Source organism: Marmota flaviventris, chromosome 13, assembly GCF_047511675.1.
Source record: "Marmota flaviventris isolate mMarFla1 chromosome 13, mMarFla1.hap1, whole genome shotgun sequence".
In the NCBI taxonomy this organism is placed as follows: domain Eukaryota; kingdom Metazoa; phylum Chordata; class Mammalia; order Rodentia; family Sciuridae; genus Marmota; species Marmota flaviventris.
In genome coordinates, this window is record NC_092510.1 from 86,884,744 (window position 1) to 86,912,003 (window position 27,260).

Here is a 27,260-nt window from a genome sequence, read left to right on the forward strand (position 1 = left end):
GGCAGTTCTGCCTAAGCCCAGTCTTGGTTGTTTTTGAGAAAAATAAATAAACTTGAAAATGTCTTCCAGTCTATTAAAGTGGCTGTGTTTTGTCCTTAGCTTCCTTAGAATTAAGCTTCTAGATATTTGAACAACTGAATCCATGCCTGATTCCCAAACCGTGGAATAGTTGACTCTTGGAACCTTTGGGCTCCACAAGAAGTTACCAGTGATATTCAGGAAACTACCATTGTCTTCCAAGGACCCACTGAATCCTACAGCCAGGCTGAGGGAAACTTCAACAGTTCTAAGTTTTAAAATTTTTTGAGTCAGCTCTATATATCAAATGGAGGAGAGGAGATGGTCTGGTTGTAACAGTAGAGTGGGAACCAAGATCTCTCCAGGTCCTGGGCCCGGGATGCCATCTCCATGAGCCCTAGGGATCCACTGAAGACACTTTGCCAATCTATGACTACTGCAGCATCCAACTGTGCAAGCTTAACTGGGGTCCAAAGATGCAAGTAGCTTTCTATAATTATACCTCATATTTTGAGCAAGCACAGACCAGAACCAGGTCTCCTGAATTCAAAGCCAGCTCTCTCCACTACAGAACTTTCTGGGTGACATTGCGGGATTCTCCAAAGTTGATTAAGCCCCCTATCTTAACTTCTGCTTGAGGTTTTGAGAATGAATGGATGAAGATGTCATCATGAAGAGAAGCTGGGTGAAGAGTAGGAGAAGCTATTGTATTTTCTTTGCAACTTTACTATAAATACTGACTTACTTCAGAATGGTTTTTGAAGAAGGAAAGCACTGGTAGGTCACAATGCAGCCGTCTGTGTTAGTGCGGCATCCAGTAGCATCTCGCTGATGTAAAAAGGACTGTGACTTGATGTTTTCTGAGAGCTCCTGGTAGCCAGCATCATATGAACTAGTGATGGATGGAGGAGCCTTTGAGTTTTAACAGATTTATAGATGGGATATTCAGCATGTTGAAAGGAGCCTTTGGTGGTGCCAAGAACAAGACAGGGTGACAAGATTCAGATCTAGTCTAGTTCATTGGCGCCCAGTGGATACAAACACATTGGTAGGGGAGTTTATGCTCATGATTTTATGCTTACGTTTTTCGTGGCTTTATGACAACATTTTGGAGTTCTTTTAATTCATAAAATTACATGGAACAATGTAAATCAAAATGCCTATACTTACTAGGTAAATGCATTATATATGCCAAGTGTATGAACTTCTGACACCCATAGGGATATTTTCATATTTCCTCTTGGCCTGTCTCTGCAAGAGAAATAACAATACAGATAAGTTAAATCCCATTTGTTCCCAACTTCCAGCACCTTTCCCAGCCCTTGATAACCACCCTGAATTTGATGTAGATTTTTCTATGCTACATTCAATTCATATGAATCCCTGGGAATATATAGTTTTGCTTTATGTGATTTTTATAAATGAAATGATAATAAACTTTTTCATTTAAAAACATTTGAATGTATGAATAAATGATATTAATTCTTGGCACCTTTAAGCTTCTTAAGAAGTTGCCAGTGATATTTGGAGAACGAATATTTTCTTCCTAGGACCAACTGAATCCTAGACTCAGGGTGAGGGAAACTTTGAGAGTTAGCAAGTTTTAATACTTTTTGATATTTATAAAGCAGAGCAGTGAAGTTTTTTTCTTAAATGAAATATTATGATATGCAGGAAACTCCTAAGTTTAAGCAATTCTGTTTATGTATAAATGTTCCCCTTTTCTTTTAACATCCTTTTGGTGTTATCTATTATTAAGAATGAGTGTGTGTGTGTGTGTGTGTGTGTGTGTGAGAGAGAGAGAGAGAGAGAGAGAGAGAGAGAGAGAGAGAGAGAGATTGAATTGATTTTCTTTGATGAAACCTGGGCTCATTCTTATAGTCTTTGCTTTGTTATTATGGCTCTGAGCATAATTCACAGATTTGTTCTAAGATAACCTTCTTGGCATTTGAGACTCTGAGATCAAATCTCTCCCAGTGCAGTCTGCCACACTCCCCAGGCTATAGTAATAGACCCTATTACAACCTAAGCACTCTGGGTTTTTACTTTCCTCTGAGCCTTTGCTTCTGTTCCTTCTGCCTGCAATGCTTTTCCCAGCTCAACTTGAAGTCAACTCCTCCAAGATTTGTCCCTGTGAGGATTTCTATATCACTACCACCATAGTTTCACAGCCCTGAGAATGACCTCGATATTAGAATGTAAGCTCCTGGGGCAGATGCTTGTCTATACATCCCTGCTTTCTCTTAGAGAATCAAGAACAAAATTGATGGATAGGAAAGGGTTGTTAAATTGAATCAAACTGAACTTTCAAGACCCTCAAAACATTATTCTTCTTCTTTATCTTTTTCCAGGTGTGTCGAACCAAAGTGATAGATCTCAGTGAGGGAATCTCCCAGCATGCCTGGTACCCTTGCACCATCAGCTATCCATACTCCCAGCTGGCTCAGACCACTTTCTGGTTGCAGGTAAGCCTGAGTCTCGAGAGCCCTGGCATCTCCATCACTGGCACCCAGGAAGCACTGAGCCTCATGATGAGCCTTTCTGGACACAGTTCATCCACCCAGGAGGCTATTAATTAATAGGACAGGAAACAAAAAACACTTGGTACTGGGGTGCTTCCTGAAGTGGAATCCCTTAATGCTCATAGAACACCCCCACTCAGCTTTTACACTGGAGAGGCATTTGGATACCTTTTATCTGCCTAAACCTTTTATTTTTATTTTAAAATCAACTTTTCTACCATGAAGACTTTACTGATCTCCACAGAAATCAGTGACTATTTTCTTTCTTCTGCATGAGTCTGGTCACTTGTTGGATGACATCCACTATAGGATACTCTGTAGCAATCTTCCTGACTGTGGATTGGTGGATTGTATTGATGTTGATTTATGTGTCACTGACCTACTTTAAACATCATGGATCCCAGAATTGCAAGGGCCATGTCTTATTTAACTTGATCTCCTTGTGGCCCAGTATGGAGGCTGACATGAATGAGTGATGGATTGTAATAAGCACGGTGTGGTTTTGTGTGTTTTGGTTGTGTACCAGGTCCTGTGCTAGACACTATTCCTGTGGTCTTGGTAGCATCTCAGTGACTCTGTGATGTAGCTGTGGGTATTTTTTAATCCATTAACTAGGAATGAGGGAATTTGAGCCCAGAGTGGCCCAGCTATCCACTCAATGTCACACAGCTTAGAAGGAGCAGAGCCAAGACTAAAGCTGACCTCAGAGCCAGTGCTCCTCACTGTCTTGTTGTTTGCCTTCTGCTTTCCGTCTGAGGCTCCAATGAAGAGTCCAGTTGCAGACATGGATGGAGATTCTCCTCAAACCCACCCCAGTGTGGCTGCTTCCCTCCCCTATGCCTGAGCACACGAGTGACCTTCTTGTGTCTTCTCCATTTCAGGCATATTACTCTCAGCCAATGGTTGCTGCGGCTGTCATTGTCCACCTGGTGACCGATGGGACATATTATGGGGACCAAAAACAAGAGACCATCAGCGTGCAGCTGCTTGATACCAAAGATCAGAGCCACGATCTAGGCAAGCCTGTTCCCCAGGGCTTGGTTGCCCCTGGTACCTGCTTCCTACCTGTCCAGGGTGGTTGTGAGGACCACAGCTTGGAGTGACCTCTGCCTTCCGCTTTTCACTTTCTTGCTTCTTCACCATTGGGTGTGCCCATAGCCCCCATCAAGATGTAGTTGTATGTCCAGAGAAACCTGGATGTGTCTGCTAAGGGGACAAGGGTCAATGGCAAAGCCCTCCCTTCAGTGGCTTCTCTTTGTTGGAAACCTTAGGCATCACATGTGATCCTCAAAAGACTCTGGCAAGTTCCCCATCACCCATGTCAGCACTTGAGATCCATAGAGAGGCACCAAGGGATTGCAGGTCACACATCAAGTCAGGGCTGAGTCACCAGGTTTCAGAATCCCAGCCCATTGCTGCTCACCCCCTAATCATTGTCTGTGAGACCTCCCTGTGGTGACATATGCCCAGCACAACCTCCGGAGAAGATCCCCGTGGGAACAGGAATAAGAAAGTTTCCTATCAGATTCAGGAGTGGGGAGGCAGTTGAGGAAAGGGGTCCTACCAGCTGAGAAGCTGTCCTGGGTAAAGGTTCAAGTGAGTGGTCACTTGCACCTCCCCTCTGCTTGGGCCATGGTCGGGGGAAATGGCCCAACTCCAGATCTGGCAGCAAGGGTTGAACCCTGTTCCACCACTCACTGACCAGGAAAGAGGAAGCAGTTTTCTCTACCTTGTAGCACTTCTCTTAGAGACCCCACTTTCTTCATATACAATAAGAACAAAGAAACCTTACAGACAGAGCAAGATATTGCATGACACTGCCGTGAGCAGGCCCTGCACTCGAGCTGGTGCTAAGAACTCCCTGTTAGCAGGAAGCAATCCCTGTTGCACTCCCTCATATCCAGTCTACCCTGGAGAGCTCTGGGTAGGCCTCCAAGCATTTAGAGTCCTGGGCCAGCACTGGAACCTGGACTCAAAGCTGTGCCCACACCATTCCAGAGAGCTTATTTCAAAAACCTGCAAGAAGCCAGTGGACCAGGGGTCATTTCAGGGTCAGAAAGAAGCCAAGGAAGCAGGGAAGATTTTGTTTTGTCTTTGTTTATTTATTTAGTTTTAAAGGCCAGGGAAAGAGAAGGAAATAAGGAAGAGAAAGAAAACCCCTCTGGACGTATCTGGATTTCTGGGAAATTTCCCTAAGTGAGAAGCAAATATTTTTATAGTTGTCCTGGCATGGCAGAGAGCTCTGAGGAGAGGTTTCTCGGCAGAGTGGGAAGAGGTTTGGTTCCACAGAAGCTCCTTGGATCCTCCTACTGGAGCCTGAGCCTTCTGTCTTCCCTGTCCCTTCCCACTGTGTTCTCCTGTCCCTGGTATCCCAGCATCCCCAGCAGAGGCTTCCCAGAGCTAGGAAAGCAGAACAAAGGGCACCTGCTGGACCACCACAGGCTGCCAGGACACAGCCAGGGTTAAACCCCTTTGCAGATGTGGAGGTGGATTTTAAGGAGTTTGCTGGAGTCCCATGATCAGGGGGTGTCTAGACCAGCACTTGAATCCAGGTCCACCAGCCACCAACCCCACCCCACTCCCTCTCTCTCTAGGTACCTCTTTCCCCCTGCCCCTCTTCCCACTTCCTTCCTGAAACCTGGGGTCCTGGGGTCCTGGGGTCCCTTCTGCCTTGTGCTAAAAAGTCTTGAGGACTTCTGAGCAGGGCAAGTTTGTATTCTACCTGGGCTTCGGGTCACAGCTGTGCTGTGTCTAGAAAGCCCCTCCTGCCCAAGCATGTGGGTCTGCTTTGCAGATCGGGTGGTGTAGAAGTCCTTAACTCACAGGGCTGCTCCCAGGTCCGCAGGTTACGGATGGCAGAGAACGGTTTACTCCAGGAAGGCCGGTTACTATGAATTATTTCCATCACCTTTCAGACCAACCAGCAGCGGAAAACCAGCAGCTCAGACCTCAAGCCCTAAGGCATTGTGGGAGGGAGTCAAGGACCAGGGATGCTTGGCTGATGGGTGGCCATTCGCAGGAGGAAGAGGGGCTGTGGGCACTAGGTGAAGGGAAGGCTTAGGGGGCAGGGAGGCAGGGGGATTGGAAAGATTTGGAACCAAGAAAAAAAGGCGGACAAAGAAACTTTCAATCAAACTCAAAATCCCCTCTGGCTGCCCAATGGTGCTTTTGTGCAGTGACATGAAAGGGTCTGGGGGCTTCGGGAAGGGCCCGTTGGGGAGGGCGTGACTGGCCTTGAGTAATGAGCCTGGCCCCTCGGCCCCTCTGTCTCCCTGACAGGCCTCCATGTCCTGAGCTGCAGGAACAATCCCCTGATTATCCCTGTGGTCCATGACCTCAGCCAGCCCTTCTACCACAGCCAGGCTGTACGTGTGAGCTTCAGTTCGCCCCTGGTCGCCATCTCGGGGGTGGCCCTGCGCTCCTTCGACAACTTTGACCCCGTCACCCTGAGCAGCTGCCAGAGAGGGGAGACCTACAGCCCTGCGGAGCAGAGGTAAGGTTTCCTGGGCCTACTCGCCCTAGGTCATTTGTAGCCAAGTGGAGACACTGAGATTCTGAAGCCGAGTAGCCATTGTGTTGCTGTGAAAAGTCTCTGGGTTGCTCCCTTCTCCATCCTCTGACCTCTGGCCGGCTCTGTCTTTAAGCTCAAGAGACCCACAAGGCTCTGAGTTCCTGGGGTGAGCGCGGGAAGCGGGGAGGATAGAGATGCTCCCTCACCTGGCTTGTAGCTGCAGAGTTGACAGTAGAAGCCAGGTGATCTGGAAACAGCCATTTCCTTTTCTGGGTCTCAGCCTCCCCATGTGAACACAGAGAGGGTAGGCGGCTTAGCTTTCTCAGCTCTAAAGTACTAGAATATTCTGCTTCCTTGGTGGCACAGGCAAGAGGTGTGACCTTGTTAAGTTGAGAGGGATGGAAGGGGTTGACGTTTGCTTCACCCCAGTTCACCATGCGTATATGTGGTAGGTGAAAACCTCATAGCTTCAGCTCACCTACCCCTGAGATGCCTCCAGTGGCTCAGGAGCCTTTCACCTGCAGGGCATACCTCCATCCGTGCTGTTGATCTGGCATCTATTAAGGAACCACATTTGGAGGTAGCCGGGGAATGGTGGTTCCTGGACTGAATATAACCTTTGGGAATACACTTGGATTTGAATCTTTATATTACCACTCCCCAGATTGTGCCCTTGGACGAGTTGCTTCTCTTTTCTGAGGCTCAGCTTTCTATTTTGAAGCAAGCAGATAATAATGCATACTTCACAGGGTGGTTGTAAGGGTTAATTGTTGCACCGTGGATGAAAATGCTCTTGCAGACTGTTAGACACTGTGCAAAGATAACATATGAATAAAGAACATTCACAACTGCTTTCTGACCACCATGGCCGGTGCTTCTCTGCACAGAATTCTGAGTGAAGTTCTTAAAGTCAAAACTGGAGGAAGCCTCAGGGATGATCTAAGACATCCAATAGGTTCAAACTTCCGTGTTCCCAACCAGGATTCCAGGGCCCAGACAGGAGAAGAATGGTTCCAGATTTGCCCAGCCCAGCATTTCAAGCTTGTTTAATGGGATCCAAAAGGAGAAAGGGTTCTCATGTTGGTGGGCTCTGCAGAACGAGGCCCTCTGCAAGGCGATCATGCCTGTCCTGTGCACCTGAGGGAAAGGAGAGAAAGAGGCGGTGCAAGGGAACACCAGCCTTTCCCACGCCCCTGCTCCCACAGAGGACACAAAGGGTGGTTGCAAAATCCACATTGTTTTGCACCCACTGTCTCCAGCGTCTGTTGGGCCAAGTCTGTTGCAATCATTCAGAGGCAAGGGCTCCGTAAATATCGCTCATTGTCATATTGCACTGTAAGAGGGCCTTTTTATCCCGGACTCTCTAGACTCTATAAAAATAAGTTAATTCTCAGAACCCAGGGAAACAATGTCAATGGAAAATGCAAAAATGTTTTGCACAGTGCCTTCTCACACCATCTGACCATCCACAAGTTGACTGACACTAGCACTGACTTCTCTGAATGCTTAATCGACAGTTCCTGGGCCCTCCATCAACAGTAAGGAGTTTTTAACCTCTGAAGCAAATCACTCCGTAGGTATTTGTTGAGTTCTTTGGTTGTGAGGGAGGACCATTGAAGTGAGGCCAAGTCCTGTCTCAGACTCAGGTGCTGTATGACTGTGGACAAGCTGTTCTCCCTCTTTGGGAAAAGAATGATGCTGGACTGCATGTTCTCTGGGGTTCTTTCCAGTTCTGTCTGTGATTCCCAAGAGCGAGGAGAGGCGAGAGGAGCAGGGAAGGCACAGACATTTGTTGAGCCCCTGATAAGCACCTTGTATTGTTTCATTCTCACCTGTCCTGGGAGGTGTGACTCAGAGAGACAGGATAGGTGAGTCAAAGACACCCAGGCAGTAGGAGGCAAAACCTTGAAAGGCGGGCCCTGCCCACCTCATCAAGGTAGGAGAGAAAGAGGAATTTGCAGGACTGGTCACATGGGAGTTGCTGCTTTGTGGGACTCTAGTAAAGGGGTGGAGGATGCCGCCCTGAGGGCTTTGCCTTTTTTCTGAGCCTAGCCTGGGCCAGACTGAGTGTGCAGGATTGAGGCTCAGGGCTGCAGGACCTCCTTCCAGAATGCCCTAGTGGGAAAGGACAGCAGCTGTTCCTGGGGAATGGTGAAGACATTTATCAAAACAAGCAGGACCCTGCAAATGTGCAAACGCATTAAAACAACTGGAGAGGAAATAAAAGAAAAGTCAGCAACAACTGTAGGAAGCCCTGAGATGTTTTTTTTTCTTCATTCTCAAAATCACCAAGGTAAATAGCATCCCTTTTTTTTTTCTTCTTGTTTTATTTGTTAGCATCATTTTTGATAGCACAAATTTCAGCTGATTGTAGTTGGAACCGCCCACTTTACTCTCCCTTGTCCCAGGTAGTGAAAGGTGCTATTTCTCCCTCCCCTTCCCCCCACCCACACCCACACCCTTTCTTCTCCTCCCTCCAGCTTTCCTTCTCCTTCTCCACCCCCTCTATTCTTTTCTGGCTGCCTCTCCTCCTCCCTTCCCTCCCTCCCTCCCCTCCTCCTCCTCCCCTCCCCTCCCCCTCCTCTCCCACCCCCTGTCCTCCTCATTTTCTTCCTCTTCTGAGAGTGGTGTGATATCCAGTGGGCTGCCTTGAGAGAAGCTTCACTCTAGCAAAATCAATGCCGGCGACATGTTCTGACCTAGATTCGAGGGTCCCCAGCCCCTGTGCAATGCTCGGTATAAATTCAGAGGCCCAAGAAAACAGGATCAGGTTTCCAATGAGAGGGTCCAGTTGTGGAATTCTAGCCAAATCCCAGCTCTACATTGAATTGTGAAAAGAGGAAAAGTTGGGGGGAGGCAGCAGCCACAGGGGTGGGGGTGGGGAATGTAAGATGCTTCTTCAGTGACAGAAGTGCCATCATGACATTGGGGCCTCAGTGTCTCCCCCTCCCCCTGCCCACAGAACATCCATACATCCAACCTCCTGGTTCTAAATGGAAAGTAAACAGTTTATTATAAAATTCAAGGGATCGTGTATTTAAACATTTATTCTCTCTCTTCTTCCTTCTTCTGACCTCTTTTATTATTTTGTATTCTTTTTCTTCTTTCACCTTAAACTCTTCCCCATTCTACTTGCTGTTCAATCCAGAGAGAGGCAGTGTGGTAAAGAGATAGTGTTCAGAATGCCACCTTTAGGAGGAACAAGCCCTTTGTATGCCTGGTATGAAATCTTTCCAACCAGGGTGGACCTGGGCTGCGGTTTGTGAGCGCCCACAGGCTGGAGCTAGAGTGCTCACTGCTTGGTCCCAGGTGTGGAATACCCTAGACGTCTGGTGGGGATTCACAGAAGAGTGGAGCTGCTCCAGCAGAGGCCCTAGGCTGTTGCTGCCCACCTCTGCATCCAACTTCCCTGACTCACAAAGGAATCAGGGCATGTCACAGATGGGTAGGCAGCCACTGGTCATAGGGATGTAGCTGCAGATGGAACTGCATGCCTGAGCATCACTGTGCCTTTGACAGTACTGGATGCTGCTGCACTCTTTAAACTATCCTTCGGCTCCTGCCCCCTTCAGTGAGCTACCAGAATTCCTGCAAGTTCTTTGCCTTATAAGTACTTAGGCTCATCAATGCCTATCTTTTCCCATTCCAAAGGGCTTTGAATTTATAGACCTCTGTTGTTGGTCTTCAAAAAACCATGGCACCTCAAATGCAAGCTTCTCAAAGATTCCCAAGTTCTGTATCCTTATTCAGTAGGAAATTCAGGGTCCAGACAAGGGACATGAGCCTTGTAAAGCCACCCAGCAAGTTAGGAGCAGAGCCAAGCTTTGAATCTGGTTCTTGGGAATCTGCTTCTCTTTCCTTTTTCACCAGAGGTTTCAAGACTGATGTCCCCTCGGCCAGATGAGGCCACAAACAGTTTTTTCATTAGCCTTCATTAGTTACTATCTTTAATTAGTTGCCAAAACTTAAATACCAGAAGAGTTCCTATTAAAAACCAGATTTCTTCCTCGAACTCTTTCAAGAAATCATGAGACTGGAAAGCAACAGGCCCTCTGTCCCACCATGCAGCCTTGGACTGAAGTGGGGAACAGCTCTGCAGTGGCCAGACACATCCCACTCCATCCTGCTTGTCTAGCCTTTCAGGTCCTCTGCCTGGACCTCAGAGGCCACTGAGTTTGCACCTCTGCTCTGCAGCATCTTAACCTCCATACTGAGTCCCAGTGCTGCTCCTGGAAATCCTGGGTAGAAGGGTCTTTTAGGATTACTTCCCCTGGGAGCCTCATTTCTGGGCAGAAAATTTAGGTCCCCTTGTGCTAACTGTTTCTCAGCCTCAGCTCCAAGTTGATCCCACAGAGACTGTATCCAGCCTTGTACATGGTGTCCACCGGCAACCAAGAACCATGCCTAAACCACACCTGTTATTATCTTCACTCTCTATGGAGTCATTGTGGCTGAGCAGCAGGTCATAGGCGGGAATCCACCAGTCAAAGGACAGAACTCGGGAGAAGGCTTCACCAGCCTTTACCCTCGACCTTCCTCCTGATTCCAGTACTGCCCAGGTCCTGGCTGTTAGGTGCAATTAGTGTCTATTTCAGGCAGCAGGGGGGACAGCAGTTGGGGGATCACATTACATTCTACTTCCATTTGGAACTTGAGTCTGTAACTATATGCATGAAAATATACATATAATATACGTGTAGAGTTTGATTAGCTCTTTATCATGGAGGCACAGGTTCTACCTTTGACCAGGTGTGAGAATTTGATACAAATACCCATTGTCCTTTCTTCCATCCATCCCATCAACCATCTTCCTTCTTTCAGAGAAGTGTCTTCATTTTTTCCCTTCTTTTCTTGTTTTTATTGACTGTCCCTCACTAGTATTAAAGCCATTGTTTGGTTTCCTTAATTCGGTTTGGGGTTTTATATTTTGAAAATGACAGTTACATGGGAGGGTTTATTGGGGTGACATTTACCATTTTTCTATTTCTAATTTTTATTTTTATTTTTTTTTTCTTTTTAGTTGTAGATGGACACAATACCTTCATTTTATTTGTTCTTACTTTAATGTGGTGCCGGGGATCAACCCAATTCCTCACGCATTCTAGACAAGCTGTATCCCTGCACCACGACCTTGGCCTTACCTTTTTTGAACGTGCATTCCCACAACCTTTTCCAACCATCAGGATGGTAAGGAGAGAATGGGGACCTAGGGAGCACACTGGCAGATCTCTATCAGAATTCTGTCTAAGCTTAGTGGTCCTGAGCAAGCAGCTCAGAACTCTTAGTCCCAAATGGGACTAATTTCACTACCTGAAGGAGATACTGTGTGGTTGCAGATATGAAGATGTGGGTGAGACCCAGTGGCAAATGCCTGGTGCAGATCGCCTCTTTCTCCCCCTTTCTTTCTGTTTGCAAGTCTGCAAGGTAGGTGCAGTCAGATGTACCTAAAAACCAAGGAGGACTCACTCTCCAAACTGTGTTCTAGAAGACCTTAGTCCTAAGAAATGTCTCATGAAAACAGAAAGGTATAAGGGTTTGGAAAATCATTCAACCCTTTGCTTCTTTCTGGACACTGTCCATATGCATTTGAATAATCAAGGTTCTGAGAAGTCCTGCAGCCAAGAAAACTGATTGATTAATCCACTCCTTCCCATTCCTACCTGCACATGAAACTTTTTGGTTTCATGTGCAGGTAGGAAATATTTTCTTTCTATAGCAAAAAGAGGCAGAGTCAAGAGAACACCTGGGGGAGCTTCATTGTTTCCAAAGCATTTCTCAGACATTCACCTTCCCTTTCTACAAACACACCATACCCTGTCCTGTCCTGGATCATCACACCGGCTCTTCAGTCTGCCTGGGACACCCTCTGCTCCAACACTTTGTATGTCTGATCCCTTCATTTCGCCCAGGTTTTAGTTCAAATGTCCCTTCTTCTTGGGTCCTTCCATTAAAAAGTCCCCACCCCCCAACACAAATAATCAACCTCTATAATTTCACTTTGTTTTAATGTCTTATGGTGCACATCACTATCCAAAATGCTCTCATTGGTTACCATTCCTTGGCACTGTCCTCCCTTTTTAAATACAAAGGACCACCTTTTTCAACTGGCAGGAGAGCAGAGGTCAAAATGCTCATCCACTTACTCGTTCTCTCCAAGAATGCCTGACTCGGTGAGGCCCCCAGTCAAAGGCTGTTGAATGGACAAACACATGGATGATATTCACTCAGCAGACGGTTCTGAGGGAACAATCATTTTATTGTTTTCACTTTAAGGATGAGGAAACGGAGGCTCAGGATGTTATATGAATTTCCAAGGTAGAATAACTGAAAAAAAGGCAGAGCTAGGACGTGCACTCAGATTTCCCTGATCAAGAAGCCTTGTGCTTTTTCTCCACCCAAGGAAATGAAGCGTTTCTGTGTTCCACTTTCCCACAAGGAAAATCTTTAATGTGACAGAACAAGCAGGGTGCTAGTTTCCCCTGGATGGCTCAGAGCCCAGAGAAGAAAGTGCTTTCTCCTCTCTGGGTCTTCAACAGGGCAGGAGCCCCGGTGCCTTCTGGGAGCAGAGTGAGCTGTCCACTCTGTAAGGCGCAGGTCCGAAGAACAGCTCGGTAGCTGGTAGCTCATGGAGTAAATCTATTTAAATTGGAACCATGTGGCTCTTCCCCCAGCGCTCACAGATGCATTGTTTGGTCAAAGCCCTTGTGTGAACGCCGCAGTTGCAGCCTCTTGGAGGTCTCCACGTGGCACAGCACCAGGCTGTCAGGAGTGAAGAGAGGGTGGAGAATGAAAGTAGTTCTGCCAGCGCCATTTAATGGCAGTGGCCCTGCCTTTCAGAAAAGAGGTGTGTGGCCAACACAAAACCACACCAGGGAGGGCCTGAGCCCCGACTTAAAGGGCTTGCCCTTCTCTGAGTATTCAAGAAAAGGAAAGGGAATTTGTTTGTGATTTGTCCTAGAGGCTGTTAGCTCAGTTTCCTTTACTCTATTTTTGCTAGACTTTTTTTTTTTTTTTTTTTTTTTTGGTACCAGGAATGGAACCCAGTGGTGCTTAACCACTGAGCCACATCCTCTGTCTCTTTTTATTTTTTTATTTTGAGATAGGGTCTCAGTAAGTTTAGGTTCTCACTACGTTGCTGAGGCTGGCTTTGAACTTGCTATCCTCCTGCCTCAGCCTCCCAAGCCTCTGGGATGACAGGCCTGCACCAACACACCTGGCTTTCACCATACTTTTGATCAGTAGGTAGTGTACAACGGGGAAGGCTCAGTGGGATATCCTGAAACAGCACCAAGGAAAATATTGGGAAGCTCTTCTGGATCTGGTTTGGTAAAAATGTTTTCCGGTATCCTGGATGGGAATAGGAAAATGAGAGTCCCCAGATTCTGAATGCAAATCTAGCTCACGGTAGGCCAAAATGCAAAACTGTGCTCATGGTAGGCCAGGTGCTGGGGTAGAAGCAGCAGCAGTCAGACAGAACAGGGCGTAAGAAGCCTTCTGTGTTTGGGATAAAGTCTCAGATTCTTAGGAGCCATTGCAAGGCACCACCCAGTTTGTTTCTTTCAGTTTAGGCAACATCAGTTGCCAGGCATTTTTAGTCACAATGCAAAGTACACTGAGATGAAAAAGGTCTCTTTCCTCTGCCCTCAGGATATTCTAGTCCTGGACCATGGGCAAGGTTAACAGCAAGGACTCTGGGATCACACATATGGATGGGAAGATAAATAGGTGACTTAATCCTGCTGGCCTTCAATTTTTCCAACTCTGAAGTGAGGAGCATTTAGCCTACAGGGTGCTTGTGAGCAAAGAGTGAGCTCTTGTGTATAAGCCACCAGTGAGTTATGTTCCCACAGTCAGCACAGCTGTAACACAAGGGGGAAGATCATCCAGGCACAGGGGTTGATGTTGTTTGCATTCCTATCTTTAAAGGCTGGCACAGACTGCAGTCCCTGTGGGTCCCCAGGCCCAGTGTTTTCAATGCATTCAGCATGAAGGACCTTTGTCAGAGAAAGAACGGCAGAATGCTTGGAAGGGAGCTCACTTGGGGAACAAAGGGAAAGTTTCCTATAGCAATTACATGTAACTCAGCCTCAAAGAATTGGTAGGATTCAGATTGGCAGAAAAAGTAGGGACAGCAATTATAGCAAGGTGCAGGGCATGCTGTACAACTTTACTAAGAATTCTTCAGTGGCTTTGCAGGTACGAAAGACTTTTACTTCCCTCACTTGAGTCTCATGGCTCTATGAGGTCAGCTGAACTTGAAGGTACACAGAATCCTAGAGAGATATTTGGCTTGTCCAGAGTCACACAGCTTCTAGGGAAGAGAGCATAAATGTATTGATAAAATTAGCAACCAGTTATTGAGTGCTGATTATGTGCCAGGAACTCTGCTATGTCTGAATTAACTGTTTAATCCTCCCCATGACCCTTGAAGGTGTTTACTCTTATAAAAAACAAAGAGGTTTTCACTCAACCCAGTGGTTGAAAGATAGGAAACTCAATAAATAGTTGCTGTAATCCTAATGATCCCCATTTCTTAAATGGAAAAATTGAGGTTCTACGAGTTTTGAAACCTGACAACCACAACCCTTTCAAGTGGTACGATTTGAACCCTAGATTGTCTGTCTCCAAAGTTGAGCTTGTAAGGATAAACCTTACCCGTGGCCTCCAGAGTCAGTCTTCTCTACCTCAGCCAGCACCCCTTCCTCCACTTAGCCTCAGCCTCCAGGAATTCTGGGGAGAGAGGCTCAGTCTCTATCTTCCAGCTGGATTGTGGTTTTCCTGGGAGGAAATCCCTTCTGACCCTCTTGTTTCTTCCTTCTCTAGCTGTGTGCACTTTGCCTGTGAAGCCACCGACTGCCCAGAGCTGGCCGTGGAGAAGGCTTTTCTCAATTGCTCCAGCAGCGACCGCTACCATGGCGCCCAGTGCACTGTGAGCTGCCGGACAGGCTACGTGCTCCAGATACAGCGGGACGATGAACTGATCAAGAGCCAGGTGAGTGCAGGTGCTGAGTGCAGAGCCCTGGTGAGGCTGGTGGGTGCAGAACATGCTCCTGCAGAATCCCCAGCACTTAAGACAGGGCTGTCACACAACACAGAGACTAGATTCCACCCCACCCCAACAAATGAATGGATCAAGCAACTAACAAAGCCATCTGGAATCTCTGAAAGAGGGCTGCTTGTACAGAGTTGTGTTCCATACCCACACACAACCATGTCTGTTGTAGGTTGCGAATCTGCAAGGCCACAGGCTGAGCATTCTGGAATGAACCTCTTGCAGTCAGAACTCTATCATATTAGAATGGGGCAGCTTTAGGAAGAGGTGAGCCCTTTGTCTAAGAGGTGGTCTTCCTTTCATCCATCACGAAACATGTGTCCACTATGAATCAGACGCAGTACTAGATCCTGGAGATTAAGAGAGACCTAGTCCCTGTTCTCAAGGAGCTTAGTGGCTACTTGGGGAGCGGAGACAAACAATTCATGAGTAGTGGCCTGGAAGCACAGGGGGATGCGAGGAAAGTGCCCTGGGATAGGTGACATGACATTGTAACCATCGAACTGAGAAGCAGACAGCTAAACAAAGCGGTGCATGCTGGGGGAAGGGATAGGTGTATGCTCTGGCAGGGCAGGAGTGATGAGTGGAAGCCTGTTGCTGACAATGTGCATGTCACAGGTGGAAACACTGTCCTTTTTCTAAACTCACTAAGTCATCAGGCAAGAGGGTCCAGCTGGGTCCGCTGGTGTGGGGCCCTCCCAGCTTAGTTAGGCAGTTTAGGACAACAGGGACACGGCATGGTCAAATCATGCTTGACAAAGTCTCTTCTGGCTGCCCACGTGGGTGGCTTGGAGTCCCACGGTAAGACCTCAGCAGCAGAGAAGCTTCGGGAAATCATTAGCGGCGCTCATGGAAATGTGGACGTGTCCTGCATGAGATCCATGGTCCTGAGTGGATCTGAGTGCCGTGGCAGAATATTGCTTCAGCCAGATGTTACTTTGGTATCTTGGGTGGGGTATGGGGAAGTGAGAGACATTTATAGTTGAAAGTCTTTCCGGTCCTGTGGTTGGAGGATTCCAGAGCTCTGTTGCTAGATATACCTTTTTTCCGGAGCCCTGCCAATAGCCTCTGCCTTCACCCTGCAAACACACAGGGCACATTCATTATTGCTGGGAACGCCTATTTGTACAGAGCTTCTGGGCTTGCTCATCTTAGACACCTACTTCCGTGTGTCAGACATGGCAGGTCTGAACGCCTATGGAAACAATTAGGCTGTTTTGGCAGTGGGACCTCTGCTGCTTTGATGTGTACTTAAGAGAGGAAAATGTCCTTTGCTTTAAAAAAATCTCAGATCAACACTTGGCATCCCCAATCCCCTGGGATTTGGCGGCTTCCTCCTTGAATAGAGGCCCCGGGCTGCCAATGACCGTCCGTCCTTCCCTTGGCTCTGTGGCATGGCCTCACCCTTCCACCTACACAGCCCTACCATCTTGTAATTTAGTTCTGATCTCTGTCAGACTTTTCGTTTTTCCTCCACTTGTTTGTTCTTCATGTCTGTCTCTCTTGACTATGGAGCCATCAAATCTCAAATTAGGGAGTGGCTCTTAAAGCAATCACTGGTGTGGCCAATGTGAGAACTGAGATAAGGAAAGGCCCTTGCTCATGCTCTCATAACACAAAGGGCAAACTCCCAGGCCTCCTCTATCGCAGGGCAGGGCCTACTATGCACCAAGCCCTCGACTGGACTCCGGGTAGCCTCCTCCAAGAAAAGAATTCCAAGTTCAACATTTAATCATGTTTCTGAGTCTGTTTTATTAAAGAAATCACCATGTCGGTCTTATGTCACCATTAATCTCTCATCAATAAGATGAAAATAATGGTCTGGAAGATACTATATGCAGCTTTTAGTCTTTGGATTCAAGTCCCATTTATCTTTTTTTTCCAGGTGGATAACCTGGGACTGATCATATAATGTCTCTGAGCTTCAGTTTCTGCACTTGTAAAAGAAGTGGGAGCTGAAATATCTAATTCACCCACTGGGGGAGATTGTTCACCTGAGCGAACGCTCACTGCTAAACATTGGTCTCTGGTCCCTGGACAAGACTCCGTTGTCACCCGGGAGAGTAGGGTATTTTCCCACACCCAGGATCCAGTCAGCTGTCCCTCACTGCTCCTGTCTCTGTCTTTCAGGTGGGACCCAGTGTCACAGTGACCTGCACAGAGGGCAAGTGGAGTAAGCAGGTGGTGTGTGAGCCGGTGGACTGCGGCGCCCCAGACCACCACCACGTCTATGCCGCTTCCTTCTCCTGTCCTGAGGGCACCACCTTTGGCAGCAGATGCTCCTTTCAGTGCCGTCACCCTGCTCAGCTGAAAGGTATCCTGGGCCCTTGGCCTCAGCTTGCCACCCCCCTTTACCTGTGGGAAACCTAGAGGCTGTTTTGAGGCCCTTTTCCTGTGTCCCAAATGCCATGGGCTGGACCACTTGTGTCTGTGCTCCTAACGTCTTCCTACTGAATGAATTTATGTTAACTGCCCCTGCTGTGTCACTAGGGGAAAAAAAAATATGTGGGTACAAATGGCAGTCAAGTTCCCTTCAAGAATGCAAATCTTATAATAAAAAATAAATAAATAAATAAAGAGAGGTAGGGAGGGAGGGAGAGAATAATATTTGGAACTGATGCAATTAATTCACTCTGTATGATTAGGGCCAAGTAAGCCCTGTGAGTACCTATTATTAGTATCTCCATTTCACAGAGGTGAAAACTGAGTCACTGAGTTTAAAGAAATTGCCCAAGGCTGTTCTATCAGTGGTGGGGACTCTGTTGTCTCCCAAGTGTCTCTGTCTCTAATGCCGGCTGCTCTTCTCTAGCAAGGGGGTGGGCTGGGGAAAGGGGAGCAGGAATGATATCATCTGGCCTGGGCACTGGTGGAATTGAATAAGAAAAAGTGTGCATACTGGAGAAGAGACCACACTTGGAAAACTAGCGAGAGATGGTCAGCAGGTCCTAGAGTGTCAGAGGAGCTCTCGGAGTGCATCAAGAGTAACTGGAAATATTGAGAACTCAAAGCCCAGTGAAGGAAGGGAAGAAATCTGCATAAACTCACAGAGTCACTCTGCAGCAATTTCAGGATGAATGTGTCTGGCTTCTAATCAAGTATGTACTGTGTTTTGACATGAGACTGAGTTTTGGAGGGTGTCACAATGACTCTCACTTCACAATTTTAAATTTGCTTAGCTGATCCAGTGTACTGGGTAAGAGAGTTCCAATACTTTGTCCACAGATATTTTATCCCTCTTGAGCAATTTGGAAAGTGCTTACTCCCTGTATCTTGTATAGTTCCCTTCTCACTAGGCTTATGTCATGCCTGGGTGCTCCAAAGCACTGACCAACCCAATTCCAAAAGCAGCACAAAAGAAGTTTGTAGTTACAGGTGTTCTGGAAGCTTCTCTGCTTCTGTGGAAGTCAAATGAAATCACCCTGCATATCATTTACTCTTTTTTGGGTGGGTACTGAGTATTGAAGTCAGGGACACTCAATGATGGAGCTACATCACTTGGTATATCAGAGGATATATCACCCTTTTATCAAATATCCAGAATAATACTCACTTGAATATGGGGTCCTAATTTGGGGTCCATCATGCTTCAGAGTGTCCCTGAATGGGCTTCTGTGGCATATGGAACTTCCCTGGAGGCAGGTTCATGAGTTTCTTCTTCTTTTGGGGGGAGAGTACCAGGAATTGAATTCAGGGGCACTGGACCATGGAGCCATATCCCCAGCCCTATTTTTGTATTTTACTTAGAGACAGGGTTTTACTGAGTTGCTCAGTGCCTCACTTTTGTTGAGGCTGGCTTTGAACTCACAATCCTCCTGCCTCAGCCTCCTGAGCCACTGGGATGGCAGGCATGTGCCACTGCACTCGGCTCCATGAGTTACTGTAAACTTAGATGTGCTAATGTGTGTGCCTGCCTTTCAGGCATTGTGAAGAAAGGAGGGCACCAATAGTTTCCCCTTGTTTTTCAGGAAGACCCACCCATGACCCCAAAAGGTTAGGAAGCCCTTATGGGCTTGAGTCCCTTAGAATGGTGACCACGTCTAACCCCTGTCATGTTGCAGTCAGCAAGCCCCAGACCTGGAGTATGGTAAGATTCACTGAAATGCTATCGCCTGGCTGGCTGGATGCATTGAAGAAAGAAAAAGACACCATGAGACGTGTTTCCTTTAAGAAGCAAATGAAAGGCCCAGAGATCTTACTAAAAAACTATCCCCAAAGAAAGACAGGAAATCTATCTAGGGCACATCCTTCAACTCCTCTCAGTTTTAACCCAAGAAGATTTGAATAAAAAGTTATTAGACATTTCATTTGAGCTACTATGAACATTTAGGTCAGAGAGAGGTGAAGAGACCGATGGAAATTGGACACATTCCAACTTTCGGGCCATCCAAGTCCATTGCTTGGCCCCATTTGGCAGTGGGATGCAGGATATATTAATAACTGCAGGCTAGGAAATCACACTTCTCTCAATCAGAGGCCCTTGGGGAAAGGAGGTGTATAAATTAGCATTGATTATTACAGCTTTCATTGTGGCTAATAATAATCCTTAATCAAGGTGATGCAAACCCATCTGCCATGGCTTGCCTGCTGAGTAGAGTCAGGGGAGGGGACCCTGTTGGAGAGATGAGGCCTCAGGGGGACCATCACTCTGAGAGCTGTTGACCTCAACCCTGTTCCCTTGAGGATATCGGGAAGTACCTCTCTACTCCCCACACCGACCCACTAGGACCAAGTTCGCTTGTCAGCATCGTGGGGTACACAGATTCCCCATCCTGAGGCTTCTGCTTGGATCTGCGGCAGCCGGACTGATGAGCCTGTTAATGCCACCTCACTTGCCTCTTTTCGCAAGCCAGGGAGCAGAGGGGTGATCAAAACAACTTTTTCCCTGTTATTTTGTTTGCTTCTTTATCTTCCCTTCTACCTCCCCTATCCCCTTTCTTTGAAGCATGGTTTAATCCAAAAGAGGGGTAGCTTTAGAATCACAAGTCCAAGGTTCTGTTTGGGGCTGTGCCCTTAACCAGCTTTAGGGGAGCATTTTCACATCTGTGAGCCTTTGTATCCTTATTTATAAAATAGGCTTCCCAGATCCCAGGTTGAAGGGCCAGATGGAAGATTAAAAGAAGTGGTGTGTATATGATGGCAGAGTGGAGAAAGGGCTGGAAAATTCTCATTGTCTCTAAAAAGCAACCATATAAAGACCTGAGCAGTGTACTCCCAGCCCCTCCCATTTTGTCCTATGGAGTCCTTATGCTAGGAAATAGGGGGACAAACTCCATTCTTCACGTTCCTCCCACCACTCACAGGGCTAGTGTCTTTAGACAAGCAGCCACCAACCAGGACAGTCTGCCGAGTATGGACCCAAAGAAACTTAGTGTCACCCAAACAGCACAGACCCACTTGTCCTTACATTCCAGATGAATTTTCCTCAAATGTCCTAAAATATCACTTGAATTCCAGCTACTCTTTAAGATCTGTACGGAAAAGCCTGTGAGTTCCCGATCTTCAACTCACTTCCTTCCCGGGTTCTTTATCAAATGAGCACAGGCAGAACCTGCAAAAATGCGTGAGAGGAAAAGTCCTCCTAAATTCAGAAAGGATAACCTCGAGATCAGAATCATAAATGTTTAATTAAATGGCTAAAAATACAACATTACTCCCATCACCTAGTTAACCCCAACTCAACTCAACCATGCTGGGTGCATTTAATATTTACTAGGGAGTGCAGCTCCTGAGGAAGCATGCCCCCTTCTTACCAAGATCTTTGTAAAAGGTCTGTTTCCTGCTCCTAGCTCAGGATGACTTTTCTATCTCTATTTTGCCTATTTATCCTTACATTTGAAACAGCCTGTTGTTCACTAATTTCTATAAGATTCCCAATCCCATGGAGCATTTTCTGATTTCTTAGGCTTTACTGAAGATGGGCAAAGGCTGGGTAGGCATTGGAGTAGCCATGTCCTACAATGCCCAACATTGAACCCTCTTGCTTGCCCTAGTGTCCCTGACTATGCAGAAGTACCTAGCATTCCAGATTCCCTTCTTACTCTTAGGAAAGTTTCTTCATAAATTATCCCTAAAAATGGCTTCTTAGGACCTTTCTTTGTATGTAATATTTGGAATAATAAATGGGCCACCTTGGTAAATATATTTGAAAATCAGGGACCCATATTGAACAGACCAGGAAGAGGGTAAGGTGGGTGGAATCCTATTGTATGGCTAGTCCTTGATTCCAGGATACTCACTGGTCTAAATTCCTGATTCCATGAGATTTTTCTCTGGACATCAGTTCTTCTTTGGCCATGCTCCTGGGCAGAAGCTCTACAGTGGGCTAAAGCCATCGCATAGGGGTCCACAGACCTAGACTGAGTCCCAGCTTTAGTTTGCATGATGATTAGCAGGACCCTCTCATCTTAGTTTTCTCACCTACAGAATGGTGTTAGTGAGGAATTGGGTTAATAGGAGGATCAAGGAGATAGCACCAGTCATGCTTCTTGTGTCTACCTAGTGGACTCAGTTACAGATAGCCCTTGGCTGAACTCCTTTTAGAGATTTAGAAAAAAAGAAAAGTGGGGAGGGATTAAACAATCAAAATGTAATCCCATTCACCCACATTGGAGCTGAGAGCACAGTGTTCCTGAGTAAGCCATATGCTTTCTGGGAATGTCAGGCTCAACTCGAAAATAATCGTTAACTCACCGGGATTCCAGGAGACTAAAAATGTGCTCTCCGAACTCCTATCAGCAGCGGATCCTATGCTTCTTTTGGTGCCTGGGCTTTTTCTGTTTCGCTTCTTTCTGCCCTTCTCCAGCACCAAGGCTGGCGGAAGTTCCCTTGGGCTGCTTTTGGGAATGCAATCAGCCTGACATCCTTTGTTCCCCCATTTCCTGCCCTTCCTGGCCCTCTCCTACATCTGTGCCTCCTATCCTCAGTTTACCTTCTTCCCTACCTTCTGTTACCATCTGTTTCTCACCAAGAGCAACGAAATTGGATATCCTTGCAAAACCACTGGTACCAGTCCCCTTTTCTAGTTCAGCTCACTGCCTTACTGATTTCTCCTGTGTAGTGGTCAGTAAGTATCCTTTCCCATCCAGAAACACCAGCACTGAACTGGAACGCAGATACAGCTTTAGTTTAAGGCCAGACAGGTTAAATGACATGTTCAAGATCACAGTTAGATTCATGAAACATTATGCTGTAATGAATGGGAACTGAGGACCTACTATGTGCTTGGCAGAAGTCCAGGTTCTGGGAATAAAGAATGAGCAGGATACAGCCCTTGCCTTGTGATCCAGGCAGTGCCAGACGGTAGAGCAAATGTTAAGGAAATCAGACTGAAGCTGTGATACTTCTCCCCTCAGAAAATGTTCTGTGTTGATTTCAGTTCTTAATTGTTTTTGATTCACACATTATAATCAAATATACTTTCAGGAGTGAATGTGTTGTTTTGATATTTGTGTCCATTGTGTAATGAAATCAAGGTAACTGGCGTATCCATCACTTCAAACATTTATTTATCATCTCTTTCTGGAGTGAACATTCAAACTCTTTTCTTCTAGCTTCTTTGAAACATACAATATGGTATTGTTGACTGCTGTCACCCTGTGGTTCCATAGAACGCCAGAACTTATTTTCCTTAAAAGCACACCCAAAGAGACCTGGTTTTCTGGGTAATCTTTTCAATGAAATACAAAAAAAAAAAAAAACACTTCTCCTTTGACGTTGCTACCAGTTTACCATTTTTTTTTACTGCTCACTAGAGATTGAAGTGTCCTTAACCACATTTGTAGACAGGCTGAGCAAGATTTGTTTTTCTGACTTTAAAAGATGAGTAATGAAGATACAGGGACCCCAAACTCATGGGAACTTACTCTCTAATATCAATAGTCTTAGCCTCTCCTGGGAAGTCCAGGCTCAGATGCACCTTTACTCTGTGATCCGAGTTGTGTTTCCAGGAAATGGGGTCAGGTTGAAGATAAGAGGCACGAAATTCACAGGTCAATAAGGGTCTCTTTCCAAAGCTAATTGCTACTATGGACAACTAGATCTCAGTCCTTCTGGGGAGCCCTGAGGGACGGTGTCAAATGCACCCAGCAATCAAAACTCTGACCACTGGCATGTTAATCCACCAGCTCCATCACCAGTTGAGTGCTACTTTTGGAGGCATTAACTACTTGGCACTTTGAGTTTGCCCTGTGAATGGGCAGAGCACTCAAGCAGAGAGTTGCCAGAACAGTGAGCACCCTTCAGTATATAGAGGTCAATGTCAGGCATGAGGAAAGGATACAGACTCCCTGCATCATGTCCTTCTTTCTTCAAATTCACTTGGTGGGTCCATGTTGCAGCAGCAGCGGGGGCTTGGAAATCCAGATTCTGTACAGCCCATTGTCTGCACCTCATGAGTTCCTTGTGGGGGTGGGGACATATCCATGGTCCTGAATCACAATCCTGTTAGGGTGGCTCTTCTTTTGACACTGCTGACTCCTATTTACACTCTCCCAGAATGGATATTATGGTTTACATTTCCTCTCTTGATTAGCAGTTTTTATTTTGTCTTCCCACAGAAGAACAATGACTCTCACTTCACAATTTAAAATTTGCATAGCTGATCCAGTGTACTGCGTAAGAGAGTTCCAATGCTTTGTCCACAGATATTTTATCCCTCTTGAGCAATTTGGAAAGTGCTTACTCCCTGTATCTTGTATAGTTCCCTTCTCACTAGGCTTATGTCATGACGCCTGGGTGCTCCAAAGCACTGACCAACCCAATTCCAAAAGCAGCACAAAGAGAAGTTTGTAGTTACAGGTGTTCTGGAAGCTTCTCTGCTTCTGTGGAAGTCAAATGAAATCACCCTGCATATCATTTACTCTTTTTTGGGTGGTACTGAGTATTAAAATCATGGACACTCAATGACAAAGCACATCACTAGCCCTATTTTGTGTGTGTGTGTGTGTGTGTGTGTGTGTGTGTGTATTTTATTCAGAGACAGAGTCTCATTGAGTTGCTTAGTGCCTCACTTTTGCTGGGGCTGGCTTTGAACTCAGAAGCCTCCTATCTCAGCCTACAGAACCCCTGGGATTACAGGCGTGCACCTCTGTGCCTGGCTCCTTTACTCTTCTTACATGATGGGAAGGTATCTGTAATGGGCAGGACCACAGGTTATCAATGTAGTGCTTTTTGTGGGTTTTACAGACCTTGAGTTGTCTTGTTCTTATGAGAGGAATTATATTTACAAGGGAGGAAATAGAAGGAAATGAATGTTGCTAGGAAAAGCAGAGGGGCCGACTTCTCATTGCAAATCACTCTCTCCCTTTTCTACTTTATTTTTTTCCATAGTCCTCACCACCCTCTAACACAATAAGTCATCTACTTTTTTCGTATGATTTATTGCATCTCTTCCTGTCTCCTTAGATTATAAGCTCCAAAAGGGCAGGGTTATTTTTTTCTGTTTGTTTTATTTTGTTTTGGTCACTGCTTTGCCCCCAATTTATAAAAGCATCTGGCACATAGCCAACACTGAACAGATGCCTGTTGAATGAACTAAGGATTCTGTGCAGCTCACATGCTCCTTTCAAACCTGCTAGGGAAGGTGAAAGCATAAGGAGGTGGGAAGGAGAGAGGAAGTGAAGCAAGAAGGACATCAACAGCACTTTTCATGACTGTCAGTGCATTTGATCTTTTCAGCATCAGAAAGCAACTGTTTACTTTCCACGGTTAGGAAAGTTGAAGTGGGCTTTCCCAGAATGGAAAATAAGGGCTCTGCTGAGCATATATAGCCAACTTCCCATTAAAAACAACCATCCCTTTGATTAGACAAAATTAATGTGGAACCCGAGTTTTGTCTTTTCCTATAGAGGTTGTAACACAAGCTAAGAAGTCCAGTCACCTTGTTCTCCGAGTTTCCATTTCCACGTGAAAATGGTCACACTAAAACCCACTGTTGATTTATGAGAACAAAAAATAATGCATAGAAGAATCATTCAGTACATAGTAACTGCTCAGTAAATGTCAGTTTCCTCCCTGTCACTCCACCCCTCCAGCCTTCAAATCCCAGGCTTCCAGCCCTGGTTGTCAACACCATTCACTAATAGCCAGGAAGGGGGGCGTTCCATGGAGAAATACGTTTCAGGTCCTCCTGTAATTGTCCTAGGGAGTCTCGGGCAGGCTGAGCTTTGATAATACATGAGCTGGCAGTGAGGAGCCTCACTGCTGAGTATTACTTCTCTTTGCAAAGTTCCCCATGAGGCCAGCATCCCGGTGGCGATCAGCACTCTGTCCGCGCTGGCACGGAAGAGAGGAAGTGCTGTTCTCAGCTGCCTTGGCAGAGCTTCACTGAGCGCCGGGGCCTGACAGAAAGTCAAACCTCCTGATAACACGATGCTGTCACTTCCAGGCACCAGTGGGCCAGAACAGATTCTGGGGCCCAGGCCTCAGGGGAGTGGTACACAGCACACTGATAGCAGATCTTGGAGTAAGTTCTGAGAGGAGTGCATGCTGTCAACTGTTAGAAAGCAAGTCCTTCACCTCTGGGGAAGGATGCCCAGGAAAGGGAGAGAGAGGAGGGATTGCAAAAGCCTCTTTCTGGTGCAGCGTCAGAGGTTGAGAGTCAGCTTCGGAAGCCTTGGAGTTTAACTCACTGCAGGTACAGGGTGATCATTTCCCCCAGTTGGAGCCTCCTCTCCTTCACGGCAGCTCTCTTGAGCTCCCTTGGGTCCTCAGTTATAGGTGGAAGGAACTGGAATTCCATATCAGGGATCCTCTGGGCCATCAAGCTGGCTAAAATCCAGGTAGCCAGAGCATTAGCTCAACTCTCAGGGATTCCTCTCGGCTACCTCTGCCTCTCTGTGTGCTCCAGGCAACAACAGCTTCCTGACCTGTATGGAGGATGGGCTGTGGTCCTTCCCAGAGGCCCTGTGTGAGCTCATGTGCCTGGCTCCACCCCCGGTGCCCAACGCAGACCTCCAGACGGCCCGATGCCGAGAGAACAAGCACAAAGTGGGCTCCTTCTGCAAGTACAAGTGTAAACCAGGATACCACGTGCCCGGCTCCTCTCGGAAGTCAAAGAAGTAAGTGTACCCAGGAAAATCCCCAAGGGATCAGGGGAGGAACAGAGGCAGACCGGCTGCCCAATGGGAAGGACCCGCTCATTGCTCTGCAGGAGCCAGTACCTACCCCCGAGTCATGGCCACTGGGTTATTCCAGCCGGGCTACAGAGTGGTTAGGTGGTCTCAGGCAAGTGCCTTCCCTTCTCCAGCCTCCATTTTTCAGTGGCAAGATAAGGATGGAGGTACCAGTCACCCCGTAAGGTGGGTGTGAGGAGTCAAGGAGGCTGTGTGCCAAGTGCTTGCCAAGTGCTTTTCACATAGCAGTTGTTCAATAAATAGTGGGTGTGGGTGTCATCGTTGTGCCAGCACCCATCAAAACACTTGGGGAGAAAGGGAGAGAAAGGGGCACGTGGAGCTTGAGTTTTATCTCAACCTGACGGTCCTGCCTGCCTCTGGTGAAAGGCTTCTGTGAATGGGGGTTTCCTTTATCTTTGTACATGCTTCACCACCCAACGGGACAGGCAGGGAATCAAGATTAGGGAGAGAGATGTGAGGCCACCCCCTGGTGTTGGGGAGGGCATGGAGCTAGCCACCTGGTCCTTGCGATGTCTCTTCTGTCATCTCTTTCTTAAAGACGGGCCTTCAAGACTCAGTGTACCCAGGATGGCAGCTGGCAGGAGAGCGCTTGTGTTCCTGTGACCTGTGACCCGCCTCCACCCAAATTCCATGGGCTTTACCAGTGCACCAATGGCTTCCAGTTCAACAGCGAGTGTAGGATCAAGTGTGAAGACAGTGACGCCTCCCAGGTAAGCCTCGTGGAAAACTGAGATCCATCCCGCAACCGTCTCCTCTCTGCTGACCAAAGATCCACCTGACCCTCAACGCCGCCTTCTCCGGCACCCTGTCTGCCCAGGCCTGGCGTGTAGAACGCCAGCATCACCACCGTGGGAGTGACCAACTGTCTCCCCTGGTAATCTCTCTCAGCATCATTTCTCATCTTACAACGCTGTTTTATTTGTCCAAAGATTCTTAGCTTAATTTTTTTTTTAGCACTAGAGGAAGTCTCATGTGGAATCCCGGAGTAAGAAACTGAGGAGTGAAGTTTTTCTGATAGGAGGGAC

General features: G+C 46.8%; 1 protein-coding gene across 1 annotated transcript in view; it reads left to right on the top strand.

The window, feature by feature from the left end:
* Pappa (pappalysin 1) overlaps positions 1-27,260 on the top strand; it is a 226,936-nt gene that overhangs the window by 161,412 nt on the left and 38,264 nt on the right. Inside the window, exons 11-17 of the mRNA XM_027949427.3 lie at positions 2,370-2,483; positions 3,422-3,557; positions 5,820-6,033; positions 14,875-15,043; positions 17,234-17,417; positions 25,950-26,160; positions 26,774-26,945. Of these exons, the coding sequence (XP_027805228.2) occupies positions 2,370-2,483; positions 3,422-3,557; positions 5,820-6,033; positions 14,875-15,043; positions 17,234-17,417; positions 25,950-26,160; positions 26,774-26,945 (1,200 nt within the window). The remainder of the gene's footprint in view (positions 1-2,369; positions 2,484-3,421; positions 3,558-5,819; positions 6,034-14,874; positions 15,044-17,233; positions 17,418-25,949; positions 26,161-26,773; positions 26,946-27,260) is intronic.